General features: G+C 41.8%; 1 protein-coding gene across 1 annotated transcript in view; it reads right to left on the bottom strand.

Annotated features, from left to right (window-relative positions):
• Window positions 1-4,657: 4,657 nt before the first annotated feature.
• The window catches only part of atp11b (ATPase phospholipid transporting 11B), a 56,201-nt gene continuing 45,678 nt past the window's right edge, over window positions 4,658-15,180 (bottom strand). The window contains exons 29-30 of the mRNA XM_069679311.1: window positions 10,478-10,641; window positions 4,658-4,825 (exon numbers count right to left, since the gene is read on the bottom strand). Coding sequence (XP_069535412.1) covers window positions 4,744-4,825; window positions 10,478-10,641 — 246 coding nt within the window. The 3' untranslated portion in view covers window positions 4,658-4,743. The remainder of the gene's footprint in view (window positions 4,826-10,477; window positions 10,642-15,180) is intronic.

The raw sequence follows: 15,180 nt of genomic DNA, 5'->3' as shown, positions 1-15,180 counted from the left end.
TTGGGATGGTGCTTCTGATGGATGACATGATCATCATCTGCAGTCGAGGCTGGATCAAATATTAAATGATAATTTTTTGAATTATGTGGTCGAGTAATCTCGGCCGAGTAATATCCCACAGGCCTCAAACCCCACCGCTCTCCTGTAATGAAGATGTGATGACGTCAGTGCTGTGATGCTCTGGAGGATCAGCTCATGTTCGTTACTGAAATCAAGTTATAACATGTTTTCTGCATAAACAGCAGTAAAGATGTCACTGTAGTATGTGCGGGCCCTGATTACATTTGATATGTGTGTAAAAACAAACAATATCTGTACCTGGATGTACAGTCTGGGTAAAAAACAAACAATCATATTACCACAGTTTTATGTATCCTGGTTGTCTGCTTTCGTTTCCACTCCACAAAGACACAAATCAAGACCGAAAGAGTTCAAAATGTGAAATATAAAACAGCCAAAATGTTTAATCCAAATGTCACTTCTTCCTGTTACTTTCAAAATAAGAGTTTTGTTGCAGATCAATTTATTTCCTTTTTTTGTTTTAGTTTAAGCTCGCGCTCACACATCTACTTCTTTCTTATTCCCCTGTATATTACCTAGTTTGTACCTTTTCCACTGATTATTCATTTGATACATTTTGACCACGATGGCTTTCCGTAGGTGAGCACAAGGGGGCATCAGAACGGCTGCAACACTGGAGGTGTTTCCTGCACAGCACCACCTTTTTGCCTTCTGACAGGGAGGGCTGTCTCCCCCCCCCTCTGCCATCTGCTCTGGTGCCATTTAATGACTCGACAGGGTCACAGCCCTGATGCTCCGAAAGTCCTGCTGAATATGAGTTCATTTCATTATTTAAGAGAGGAGGGATGCCCAATTATCCAGGATTACTTGCTGGGTGAACAGAATGTTCTCTTCTGAAAGTTGGAACACTTAATAAAGTCACCTACTGACCTCAACTGGAGTCGAACATTTAGATTATCTTATGTGCAGTTTTGTGTACTTTTACTGTAGTTTTAAAATTGGAGACAGTTGTATGATTTCTTGTGTGGCTCTAGAGTTTTCCAAAGTTGAAAAACATTACACTGATAATGTCAGAAGTTTCTCTGTCTGGGCTTCAGAATGATTAAAAGAAAGTTGTAGGTATTAACCAGCCTCAAAAAGTTGCAGGATCCAGTGTTAAAGTGTGTAATCTCCTCTGCCTCTGACACATCACATCTGACCTTTATTGTGAACGTATTAAAGGGATGCTCCTGGATCTAGTATTGCATTTCTATAAAGTAGAATCAACAGAAATAACAGTCATTTTGAACACAGCAGAGGCCTTGGCTAAGTTCAAATCCCTCATATTAGTAAAGCACTGAAAAACTAGATCCTACAACTCCCATAATGCAACTCAACGCTATCTTAAATTTAGGTCTCAGCTCACTTCAGAGCCAAAAGAAAGTTATACAACTGCTGTCACAGCTCTTCTCCGTGATGAACTGACTGCTTAATTGTAAATTTGGTGAACGTAAGGTTTAACAGCATTACCATGTATTTATCCCAGTCCAGGTACAGATTACAGGTATCAGAGTTGCATCCAGGTAAACATTTTAATAGCAGACGTGAGCTCAAATGGTTAAAAAGAAATACACATTATCTATTGAGTTGTTGGATGCAGTGGCCTAACATGAAGTGTCCTTTTAAATGTCCTGTAACAAAGTAACATTATAGGAAGTTGCTGCATTCAGGTCGTGTTCAGGACCATAAATATAAATTGATATGAAACAAACGTTAAACAGTAACAGAAAAAAAAGTACAGCGATTATAAATAGACACTTTCATTGTCACCTTTATGAACAGAAAGGATGTAACAGGCCCAGGTACGCATCAATCAATGTACCACATAGAAAATAAACCAACAAACACTCGACTGGCTCTCTGATGTTGGACAGTAAACATGGCAACAGGAACTTCCTATGACTCTGTATGTTCCCTGTGTGAGCTGATGCACGTACAGGTCATTGTTGTGTGGTTGTTGATGTCAAGTCTAAAACGGTTGTCTTTAAAAGGTTCCTACATTACACTCCTGTCCGCCTTCAAGCTGCTTCTGGAGGTGATTTAATTCTCCTACAAACAAGGAAACTTCTGAATGGTACCGAAGAAGAGAGGGCAAACTGTAGGGCTGGGTATGGTTTAAATAAATATAACAGTAATGTACAGGTGATAGTAAATACCAATTGGAGCTCGACAGATTATGGATGTTAAAAATGACAGTTTACCAATATGGCAGCTGGTATAGTAAATGTTTGAGCTGACCTTTTCCATGCCAATATTATTACTTAAATGTACTTGTTGGCTACTTTCTCAAACAAATATATATTAAAGATTTCATTTAAAATGTATTAAAGAGTGGCAAGAAAATGTATTAAAGAGTGTTTAACATTATCATACATTTTTAACCAGTTCTTTTGTGTGATGACAACTTTTCCAAATCTCACCAAGTATTGTTTTTATTAAATATATGCTCTTTAAAAAATGTCATGTTGGAAAATATCAGCCAATAATTCAACGATGTATCGCTCAGGCTCAAGAATCAACAGAATACTTGAGTTGATACCTTTTATATTTCACTTACTCGATGGTGCAGGTGTGTAGTATGGTATCTCATGATCTCCGTGCAGAGCTGCACATTACACTACACACCATGAACTATATGGGATGTACCTGCAGTATTAGTGTATCAATGACATGTTGCATTTAATCGAAGAACCTTTACAGTAATTGGCTTAAAGAAGAACCACTGAAATAGTATATAGTATATTTTTTCAAGATTTGGGTGCAAAACAGATTAGAACAAAACAAATTAGATATTGTGGTTGGTATCCTAAAGGTACAAAGTACCAATACCCAGCCCTAGCAAACCGAGCGGCAGAGAGACACCTTTGACCTAAGGGCATCATGTTGTCACTGCGGTCGTTCAACAAGGCTACGTACCATTCTTCCTTTGACCAACATGGCCGCTAAACAAGAAACACACCAACACTTACACGCACATACAAACACACAGACTTCTTCAACATGTGGATAGACACACGCATGGCAAGGACATCGAAACAGCAAAAACGTGACAGATGATTTCAATGATGAGAGATGAGCAATGATTTGGGAAACGACAAAAATAAGAAAAACAAGATATAGGTATTTTGATATGTGACTTGTGCAAATGTTCTGCTTTTCGTTTCCTCTCTGTTGAAGCTGAAATATATTTACCTGCTATAGCTATCCCTCTAAAGATAGAGACATTCTGCTGTCTGGGTCGGCGTGCATCAGCCGCGGTTAGGAAAAGCATCTTGGCATTTAAGCCATTTCTGTCTCACTGAAATAAAAATGGAACCATTACCCGACTCGATACTCAGGAAATGTTTTGAGGAAACAGCTTCTACTTCCAGTTCAGATGTTATAAAGCTGCTTAGGTCATTTGAATCCTGTCACCTTAAAATATTCCCTGAGCTTTGCTCTTAATGCTAAGATGCCTTTGCTAACCGGGCTGAAGAGAAAAGGCATTCAAGAGGAACAAGTACCAAACACAAAGTAACAACAGGCTCACACAGCTTCTATCTGCAGTACCTTCGATAATCTACCAGTAATATAACCTCTGGAAAATGTATGGCTTTTTAAACAGACCCCATCCGGCCTCCTTCAGAGCAACACACCGGGGAGAGAGAGGCCTGAAAGCAGCACGGACAAAAACAACAGTCTTCTTAATAATATAAGCTTCTGTACAATCAGGCACAAAAATAAACACTTTATCTTTTAAATTCCAGTCTGAATCCTTTGGTCTTTGGTTCCATTGTAGAGATGAATCTCCTTGCAGTTTTAAGGGGGTACTGCTCCAAAGGAAACAAGTATAGACGTCAACAGAACCAGCACGGCTCGGAAAGCTACGGGACTTTTTCCCTTTCCGTGTGAATGAGAAATGACGGTGCAGCTGGGCCAAGGAAGCAACGTTATGTTGGGCCAACACATCTGAGATGTGCTCTTCATGGAGTCTGACTGTGTGGAGCCTCGTCCTGCTCGTGCTACATGGATGATCCGGGTAGTTGAATAACCAGCAGAGTCCTGTGTCAGCAAGTCCAAACCAGCTCGGTGAGCTTACAGTGCTAAAGCTGCAGCGCTTTAAGAAGGAGCAAAGCCCGACATTAGCAAACGCTCAAAAAAGTCCAGACTGTCAGGAATCTTCATGCTGTGTCTACAAACAACCTATAGGGTCACTTTGGGCAACTGGACTGAAAATGAAAAATAAATAGCTTGTTCAGAATTCATGAACCTTGGCAGACCGAGGGGCCTGAATCTGTCAGCTGACTTCTTGAATTGTTAGAAGGTACTGGATGTATATATGGTGTTTTCGGATCTCTTGCAGGACTCGCAGAAGCTTTGTTTCTGCTTAGATGTTGACTGGATCTCCCAAACATGTCTGACTTGCTCCACACTTCATTTTTCAATTCCTTCCATGTTGGCGCTCCCATCAGATGTCCTTCTCAACATTTTCCCCAATAACTAATTCACCAGGGTACAGCAGCCTGTTGCCACAGTCCCGTTCCTTTGGTTTAACATACTGCAAAAGCTCCCATCTGTGCTGACAATGCGTTGACATTTAACTGAAGTAGGTGCATAGAATGGTGCCAGGTGGTGTGAGGGTGTGATTATGACTCAAAGCGGAGTGGTAGCTCTCCCTCACTGTGTGTTCGAGGCCCCCGGGAGTCAGCAGTGAGTGGCCTCGATGGGCGACAGGGTCAGGATGCTGCGATCGTTGGAGTAGAAGTTCTCCGTGTCGCTCCAAGACCTGAAAACAGGCAGCAGTGACTGAGGGTTAGGAGGCTGACGGAGTGAATGTGTGTGTGTGTGTTTGCGTGTGTAAAAGCAGAGTAGAGTGAAGGATGGAGGAGGGAGGAGTTAGTAGTCGGTGAGATGGTGTTAGCAATGATGATCACATAAACTCTCCTCATGTCTCACCATAGGGAAGGCCCCAGTTTTATATATCTAACACTGATTTTTCCAATTAGCGATGAGGTCAGACCAGAACACAAATCTCAGTTTGAGTCATTTCTGTACTTTAGTAATTTTTTCTCAGAGATTTGCACATTTTAGTTGTGTTCAACTTGTTTTTCAAACATCTACAGAAAATAAATTCTGTTTAATTTCAATTATAAATTTAAGTATGGTGAAAACTTACACTGAGAAAGTCATTTCTGAGGGGCATTTATGTCCATCAGTGTTTAAGAGAGCAGATACTGCCAACAGTGTTTTCAATAAAACCTTAAAAGTACATAGAGAACCTGAAAGTGCAATGTGAAAAAATATTTCACTATTTGACCCTTCGTTAAGCCCGTTCCTTGAACGGCCACTGTCCAATCCTGCGTTAGCAACTGTAACTAGGCGCGGGAGGCATGCCAAGCTTTCAGAACAAGGAGAAATATGCACGTTCGACAGCCGATATCCTCAAAGTTTAGAGGGGGGAGTGTCATATTTTTCCCTTTTCCGAAGCAAAAACTCAAGAGGAGTGATGTCGGACATGGATTATAAATTGTGGAAGGACCTCGCTCGCAGCTAAATCAATCGAAGATCCAGTGTTTGGATCAAGCTCACGATATGCGAGCAATATTCTGACTCGAATTAAATGAAAAAGTGGGATCATTTAGTTTTGCTAGCAATGGGCTAAAACATATTAGATAATTAAAGGAGTCGAACTAAACATGCTGTGCAAGAACATTGTTGTTCCTGTATATGATTGTCCTTAACATGAATTGTCAAGACGTGGTGTTCCTGACGCTTGCATTGGGACCGGAGGCCTTGCCTTGACTTTCATGTCCTCTTCAACACTCTAATAAATCATATTCTGGATGTAGCTTTCAAATGCGTCCTTTCTGTCGACTTCTCTCTGAACTATTTTTCCAGACATTTGCTATTATTTCCCTTGGAACATCTCTAACTGTTATGCCGGTGCGAAAGCTTGACAGGCGTAGCAACAGTAACCAAGGGAGGCGGGACTTAAAGAAGGGTCAAAAAACCCCAGGTATATCCACTATAAACTCTTATTTACCTCATTAAGTGTAAAAAGCTCATAGCAGATCCATGTCCATGTAACTGCTTCTACAAAAAAAATTGTTAAATTTGTTTACATGTTTGAAACCCGTTTTGTTTTCTACCTTTGACGTGGTCTCTGGTGGAGCAGGGATGAGGTAATGGAAAAAAACATCATAACGAGAAATAAACAATGATAAACAAGCAGCAACATTCTTGCCTCACATATACACTCTCAACATAACCCGGACCGTTAAATATACATCCTTAGTTATTATTCTTATTCTTATTCTCTACAAAAATGGGGATGCGCTCCTCCACAACTTTAAATATATAATATATTATAAAATCTAGATTTATATTTAGCAAGATGATGGAGGCACATTCTCTTCTCTTATTAGCTTACAAGCTGGATCTTTGCAAACAACTAACAAACACAGCTTTAGAACAGTCTCACCTATTTGTAGACTGCTCAAACATCACAATAAAGGCCAGTGATGCATCTTGACAAGACATACATACATGGGTCTATCATCAACGTGGCAGCTTGTCACAGTGGTAGGTTTGTTTTGACCTTTACCATTCAAACTGACATGCTGACTCACATCAAAGTACAACCAGAGTCAGTGATCAGAGCTTGTGCCTCAAAGCTCCGGCAGGGAGGAGCAGAGACTCTGAGTTCACACAGAGCCTCCGTTCTGGCTGCTGCAAGTGATCCTCACATGACTGCACGAGTGATGTGTGTGCAGCTTTTACCAGCCTAATACACAACAACAGGAAGGCTGTAAAGTTTCTGCACATCTCCATCTACATCCTCAGATATTTCTTGATCTTTAAATGCCTACTGCCGTGCGCTGCACAATCCTCGTGACCTTAGATGAAGACAACCGTTTTAAGACCTGGTGAAGAGGTAAGCAGGGCCACCTAGAAGCTTTAATTATGCGTCTGACTCAAATGGGGGTTCGACCGGAGGCACTCTCATGTGTGACATCACCAGCTAAGCCGTCTACTCCACAACATCTCGGTGCTAAAAGCATCTGTGCAACCCGGGGTTATGACTGAACAAAGAGGACGTTAGCACCAAAACAGTTTTGGGATGAGCCGGTGGGAACATGAACCCAAGAAAAGAACAGATCAGGCAGATTTCTGACAAGACAAAGCTCACGGGGACGTCGAAAGCACATGAATAATTAATCCGGAAGGTCGAGCAACGTTATGCAGATTTAAGACACAGAAGGACGAAGACACAAAGGGGAGAGAAAAAGACGAGTGCAAGAGGAGGAAGTGTGTGATGGGGGCACAGATACATACAGGTTTACATTGTATACAAAGTACCAAAGGCAACAGCAGCCCCCATGCAACAAGACAAAATCAGGGCATGCTTGTTTTTTCAGCCGGACGTGGACAAGACAGGTGGAGCCCTAACACTGGGAGGCAGTGAAACTCCACCCACCTGACACACACCTGGTGATAAAACAAGCATGCCCTCAGAGTTGGCCTCTTCTCAGAAGCACATATAAGGCTTCAGGATCCAGTAGAAAAAAGACTAATAGATAGATGAAGTATGAAAGAAAATCTGACTCTCTGAGACTACATTTCCCAGCAGCCTCTGTGGTTTAGGAGGTGGTCCCCTTTTTTCTAGGAGAAGAGAAGAGCAAGGGGTGTCGTACAGCAGCTGAGTTTCCATCCAAAGGATACTTTGTACCAACAAGATGCTTTTAAAGAATACTTGAAGTCGGATTGTTTTAGCATGTTTAAAATGTGTAGATATAGACTCTGCCGATTCGTCCATCCAACAACTACCAATTATATTTGATTATTTGCACCTGTACATATATTTTTGATATTCAAGAAGGCTTCTTTGGAAAAGCCAACAATCATTTTTCCCCTTTGAAATATTTGAATAAAATTAGTCTAACATTCGGATGGAGACGCAGCTGCCAGGGTTTGACAGCTACACGCAGGCTGTGTTTCTCATATAGTGTCCGTTCCTGCTTCAGTCATGATTCAGCTGTGGTCGGCATTCAGCGCTGCAACAACAGGCTAAGAAAAGCAGCCAGCTTCATTTAGATTTCCAATATATAACAGATAAATACTTTATGTATTATATATACGTTTGTGAATATGCTTGCTATATATGTCCCGTCCAGTCATAATGCGTGTTATATAGGACTGGGTGGATATATTCCCTTTCCCCTATGGCAGTATCGTAGCATTAAGGCCAAATGTGGGCTGACTCTCACTTGTCTTTCATGTGATTTTCTGCTTTTATTACTTCAAACAGAAAGTATAATAGAGGAAGGTAAGGGACGGAAGTTGAGGAGGAGGAGTGAGTAGAGGAAAAGGAGAGGTTGAACAAGAGAAAGAGATGAAGGGATAAGGGAAACCTTCAAATCCAGCCCAGATTTTAGTAGTTGATTGTGTTCGGTTTGTATTTACAGTGTAAAGCACACCCAAGCGAAGCATTTTACTCATGTTCATTGTTTCTATTTATCCGTCTGGGAGTACAAATTGGCTTCTGTTTGCTCAGCTGGAAGAATCCAATTGGCTGCTTCGTGCCAAGGTCAGAAAACAAATCAATCATTCCCGCAGGAAGAAATTCATCTAAAGTGAATCATGCATTTAGTGGTAATTTGACCCTGAAGCAATGGAAATAGTTTCCTTTCTTTCAGCACAACAACCCTGACATCAATTGGAATAGATTATTTCACGGTGCAAATCCCACCCACCGCTGGGTGAGGATTAATGCAGGAGTTTTAAATGATCGCATGACGCCTAAAATGATAACTTTGTGCACACAGGCCTGGCACAGAATAACATATGTTGTTAAAGTCAGTCTCAATTGAGAGACTTTTTACTTGATCCTGCAGGCCTGATTGGCCACAGAGAGTCTGCAGGCTGTTGTCCAGAGGGGCTGAGGGGAGGGTGAGGAGATCAGTGCATCTCTTACACACCCAGAGTCATGAAAAAACAAACATGCGCGCCCACACCCCCCGACTGTGCAAGATCCTCTGCAAAAAAACTCACAAAGAAGAAGAATGCTACATCTTCATTACTGATGAAATCGATACTCAGAGTCCCAAGTTGTTTTCAGGAGTATTGATTGCTCAGCAGAAAGGGCCGATCAGGTCAATTAATCAATGGCCCCCTCTGAGTCACTGGGATTCAGGAAAAAAAGACAATAGCACTGAAACTGCAGATTGGGCAGCCCAACAAACTGTGACCTCAGCTTACTTGTCTTTAAAGTTGCGCAAGGCAGAACATTTTATGAAAGGAGAAAAAGTAAAGTTATTGTTGCTTTATCTTCCTTTATCCCAAAACAAAGCTGAAGCAGAGAAGAACAACTTCTGCACTCACTGAGAGAGCAGGAAACAGGCATAAAGTATCATTACTTTTACCTCTCTGTCATTGAGGGACACCAAAATGCTAAATTGCAAAGTGCAGCTCAGGCTAAGTGGCCACAACCCGTCACATCTGAAGTACTTTTACATCTCTTCAAGGATAGGTTGATACTACAGATTTGCACAAACAAATTTGGAGCTCTGACCGTCTATGATTGAACCAGCACAGCATTATCCTGTCGCATCTCAAGTGGAGACGCCCTCCAATGAAAAAGAGGACCTACTAGACAAAATAGGAGCAAACCTGAAGCTATGAAGTCAACTTAAATGACATATAGACGTCTGTTAAAGTGCATTACAGATTGACTCCCATTTGGACAACAACCTTTGATTTAAGGGAGTATTGAACAGAGACAGACAGGGCAGACAGAGTAACAGATCATAGCATAGATGGTTAGCACGCAGACACATGGGCTAATAGACAGTCCTAATGTAGGGGCCACACAGACAGGTAACATGTTGCATTATTGAGACCTGCAGGTGCCAGCAGGTCTGCAGTGTAAGGGCTCTGACAAAATACTCTCCCTGGCTACACTTCCAAACATCCACATCTGCATGCTGTGTAGAAGGCATGGCCGTTACAATCTTTTCAGTCATTGGTCTATATGATTTTGGTTACAAAGTGTACTTATATATTTCTGTCAGTACACTTCTGAGGATATGAGCACAAGCACACATTTCTGTCTGGTTTGTCGAAATGTTCAGACCCAAAACTCTCCCAACACACACTCACGATAGTGCAGTCCAAGACGTCTTCAGGGTACACCTCCTCCTTCGTCCTGAAGTTATGCTAAGACGCACCCTAACACCCGTCTCCTTCACCATCCGAAACCCTGCTTCCCAACAACCGCATGCTCAACTTTTAATCGGAACAAGAAAGACTTACAGTAGAGTTGAAGCCAAATTAAGGGCTATGGCAGTCGGGACTGCAGCCCAAATTTTTGAAACCATGAGGTGTTGAGCTCTCATCAGGATTCATAATCATTGTTTCTTGCTGTCGTCGTCCTCCCCACCTGTTGCTGCGGCTGGATGCGGTGCAATGGTTGGCGCCGGCCCGGCACTGCCCGGTCATTTGCTCCATGAGGTGGGCCAGGCGGGAACAGCCGCTCTGCCCATGTTGGTAGCAGCACAGGGACTCCATACAGCTGAGGGCCTGCGCCTGGGGGGCTGATAGAGACTGGAGGAAAAGAAGATGGATATGCAAAAGGTGGTAAAGAGAGTGAGAGCAATGACAGAAAGGTAAAGAGATCAGAGGATAATAGGGAAAAGGCAAAAGAGGATGGAAGAGGGTGAAGAAAGTGGAGAGAGAAGATAAAAATGATTACAAACACATTACAGGTTCACTGACCAATCAGATAGGATGAAAATGACAAGATGACATATTGCATGCTGCCACAGAAACAATGATGTACAGGGGAAACACTGGAAACATGCTACACAGGAGCATGAGATGTAAAATACAAATACATAAATCATAAAACCTGGAAACAAAGAAAAACAAATCGTAAATCAAATTGAGATTAGGGCGGCTGTAAAGCAAATAAAGTCGCCTTGTTTGGAAATCAGGTAAGACTTCATGATGCTAACCATTGAGTGGTTAATACTGTACAATAGCATTATTAAGAACTAACTGACATTGAGCCTACTTTTGTAGTGACTTAATAACTCGTAAGTTGTCATCTTTCCATATATTTTCCTTCCACACACTGTATGTAAACCAGTGCAGTTCTGCCTGTAATGCAGAGGTTGACATGCAGCGCAAGGAAAACTCTCACTGTCTGCATAATAAGGCTGACTTCAGACTTTTCAATGAGCCAGTGATGCATAAGTTCTCAAAGCTGAATGAAGTTGCTGCCTAGAAACCTGCAGGATCAGGTTGCTCTGTTAAACTGAGTCAGCACCCGAGAGAGGAAGAGAGAGAGAGAGGGAGACGGGACGTGATGAGAGAGAGAGAAAGTGAAGAGCAGAGAGGAAGCAGAGAGGAAGAGTGTGGGGTTACACTCGTGTAGTTTGCATCCTGAACCGTCCTTTTCTATAATATTACAGGTCGATCTAAATCTAAACAAATTTCAGCGACCGGATTCTAATGAGTCCTTGAATCAATTGAATTGTATAATTAATATTAGTCCATCTTAATTAATGTTTGTTAATTGCTAATTGTTTTTCAAATGTCTAAGGCTTTTCTTTGCCATTTCTTTGCCTATGTCAAACACACAGCCTGTGCTTGAAATGTGCCATCTAAATACAGCTGCTTTGCCTTCTTGCTTTAATCTATTATAATGACTTGAAGAAACACGAGGAAGTTATTTAAGGTATTTAAAGAATGTCCTAAACTTTCAGATTTTATCAGTGGATGACAGCATATAGTCCAAAATTAGCCTTCTTTGTAGCTGGATGTGTGAGCCTTATAATCCACAGTGATTTGGACTATGATGCTGCTGCTGCTACATCTCTCTGCAGCAGAAATAGGAGACACTGCTGGCATGAAACCAAACTTCTGCTTCTTGGCCGGCAACAGCAAAACAGACAGGACAAACTGACTATGATTTATGCTGGCAGTGTCGGGTGTCCCCCGATAATTAATGCATGGCTTTGCTCTCCCTCTATCAGAACATATTGCTTTTTTCCCTTTTGAAAATAAGGTCTGTTCTTTTTACTGTAATACAACATCCGCCACTTAAACTCTGCCATAGAGAAGACAAAAGTTGGGGATATGGATTATTCTGAACAAGCACAGAGTCCATACCACATTAACGGGCCAGATCGCCAATTTTCAACCTCAGTCCTATCATGCTATTATGGGGAGCTAATGCCATTATGGAAAAAAGAAAATGAAGTTTCACTCTGTGCCTTTGGAGGATGCTCTCTGCTTCTCCAATGGGCTCTGGAAAACCGCCGCCAGACCACGTAAAATGCGTCATCTGGCGGAGGCCAGGGAGCTCGCTAAACTACACTTCCTCAATCTAGGATGCCCGCCTCCGATGTCATGTCTCGTTCAAAATAGTCAGGTTTGAAATGTAGACTGCAGACCTGAAGATTTTTTAGACTCTATTCTCGTCGTATTTCGGATTCTGTACTGCTCTGAGCCATTGCCTGCAGCGATCAATGTCCTTAACTGGAAAACAGTAGTATTTCACTCCATTGTCTCTCGCTGGGCCGTGCAATGCTTGCTGGGTGTTGTAGGAATGTAGAATATACAACTTTCTCCACAGCTATGGCGCCATTTTAAAATATTATTGCCTCTATCGAATACAGAGAACACCAGCTTTGACTGACAGCGGCTTTTTCCAGGGGCGAACTGCTCCTTTAAAATCAGCGACAGCAGCCGGGCCACAGCTGTACACTTGGATTGGAATGAATCCTTGAATTGTGTTTATCTGTTGCTCGAGTGTCCTTGGTGTATATGTTTGTATGACCGATACTGCTTGTCATTTACTGCCTGAGTATCAATCAGTGAAGCAGCAATCAGCCATCATATGGCTTGTAAATCTGAAGGAAAGGCAGACAGGGTTGAGAAACTGCATTTTCAGAGGCCATCTTGTTACAATAAAACTTGTTCTTCAGCGATGTTTATGAGGGAGATGAACAAGAAAGAAGAATACACTGGACTGTACGGTTTCTGAGGAACTGTTTGGAGCAAGTAATTCTTTTAATGCTGGAGAAACGCGAGCAAGGCCAGGCTGAACCTTATGATTTATTTCTCGTAAACTGAGGTTTTCCAAGAAAATGACGTCTGAATTGAAGGTTTTGTTGTAAATCTACCAAGGCCTATGGGTGACATCATCCCCAGGCTGATTTACTATAATAGCTGAAGAGTTCAGCTGAAGTTCACGTTCAGTGGGTTTAACAAAAGTAAGACAGCAGATTGTAAAAACAAAGATCGTCTTGGCAACTGTATAAGAAATCTCAAAACACACTCTGTATGCAGAGAAAACAAACGACTCAAAGTCTCAAATCAAAGAACAAAAGAGATAAAAACTTCAAATCATACTTGAAACACAAAAGGGATTATATGAGGTATCAGATACTTACAAGCAGACAATGATATATAATTCAGGCTTCAATATGGAGAATTATTATTATGTATGGTGGAAAAAAAACACATGTAAGACAATGGAGTCAGCATGCCAACAGCATTCTCTCTCTCTAAACTCTGAACCCAGGTCTGATCAATAACAGCGAGGGGTGAACTGAGACCAGAACAGGAAATGATGGGGGCATTCATGGTTGGGTGGGTCAGTCATTTCCAGGTAGGGAAGGATGAGGTGCTTCTTGGATGGGTGAGGATGGATGGGAAGATGGGAGTTGGATACACTCACATACAGGAATAGTATTTTTTACATGTAAAATAAAAGGAGAGTGCAGGGGCAGCTGTTACATACAGCCATGGGTGAATGACTGAAGGTGCAGGTACTTTTAACCAAATATAAGGACATATGTGGTTGACTGCAGCTGTCAGCGGGTGCACAGGGTTGGTTGGTCCTCAGGGGAAGCCATAATGCTGGGGCTGTGACAGTACGAGGGGGGGACAATGGGAGTGAAGTATGGTACTACCTAGGGGAGCAGGGGTCTGGGCCGGGGGCAGCAGGGGGAGGATAAGCAGCTAGCAGGTGCCAATTGTCCTCCCCTGGGCTCCGCTGGGCTTTAACAGGGTCATATTCTGGGCCGACTGAACCCTCACCCTCTTCCATCTGAAGGACACAAGATGCTTACAGTGAGCCCTGCTGGCTAGTCAAACAGCTCATCAGTCAGCCGGGTAGACTGTCGGCAGGTCGGACATCGACACAGCAACATAGCAAGTAAAGCCAGCCTGGTGACGAACTGCACTGCAAAATATCCACAGTGGTCCATTTGTCTCATATCAAGTCAGCCAAAATGTTCTTAAAGCAGGAAACAATTCAGGTAACAGGATGAGATCATTTCTTGTTTACAGTTTTTGACTTAATTATAGGGCTGCACAATATTGAAAAAAATAATCTCATTGCAATTATTTTGATGGACATAATGGTTGCTATAATGGTTGATGGACGTTTTCCTTCATCTGAGCGTCAAATTTGTTTCTTTTTCTTTGGATTTTCACTTCTTTTTGAAGTTGTATCTGTAGTCATCCATCTTTTCTTTGTTTGTTCAGCCATAGTAGATTACTGTTTACTCGCAACACTAGCAGAGACAGGAAAAGCCGCCTACCCTCTCTCGCCACTTGGGATGCAAAAGTCGCCACAGACACCCAGTCTATAATACTGCAAATGCAAAGGCTTTCATCAGTGGGCCATAGGCTCAATCACCATTGTGTTACCTCATTTGGCGATAGATAGTGACTAAACAGACATTTATTTAAATGAAAATCTTCAAGCTTATCACTTTAATGTGAAATGCAAGATTTGTAGGCTGGAGCATCATTGCAGCACAACGTTACTTTATTTTAATGCTGTTCAGTCACATTTTACCCTTCATCAAAACAATGCAGCTTGTTTGGGATATTGTACTTATTTGGCATACTGTGGTTTTAATAACATTTATATTAATTGTGCAGCCCTAGTTTGATTATCAAAATGCCAATAAAAAATTTGAATTGATTTTCTACTTGCCGAGATGTGAAATGATCTCATTACGATCACCTCTGCCAGTTCATATGTATTCGGTGCCTTTTCTCTGTTTGTCAGTAGGATTATTGAAAACTAGCTGCACTATTTTCTTTGAAATTGGTTGAAGGTTG

This window comes from Semicossyphus pulcher, unplaced genomic scaffold, assembly GCF_022749685.1.
Source record: "Semicossyphus pulcher isolate SPU_LCO1_2020_fin unplaced genomic scaffold, fSemPul1.0.p SCAF_4, whole genome shotgun sequence".
NCBI classification, from domain to species: domain Eukaryota; kingdom Metazoa; phylum Chordata; class Actinopteri; order Labriformes; family Labridae; genus Semicossyphus; species Semicossyphus pulcher.
Note: the sequence above shows the minus strand (reverse complement) of the source record. Positions and strands in the feature narration are given on the sequence as shown.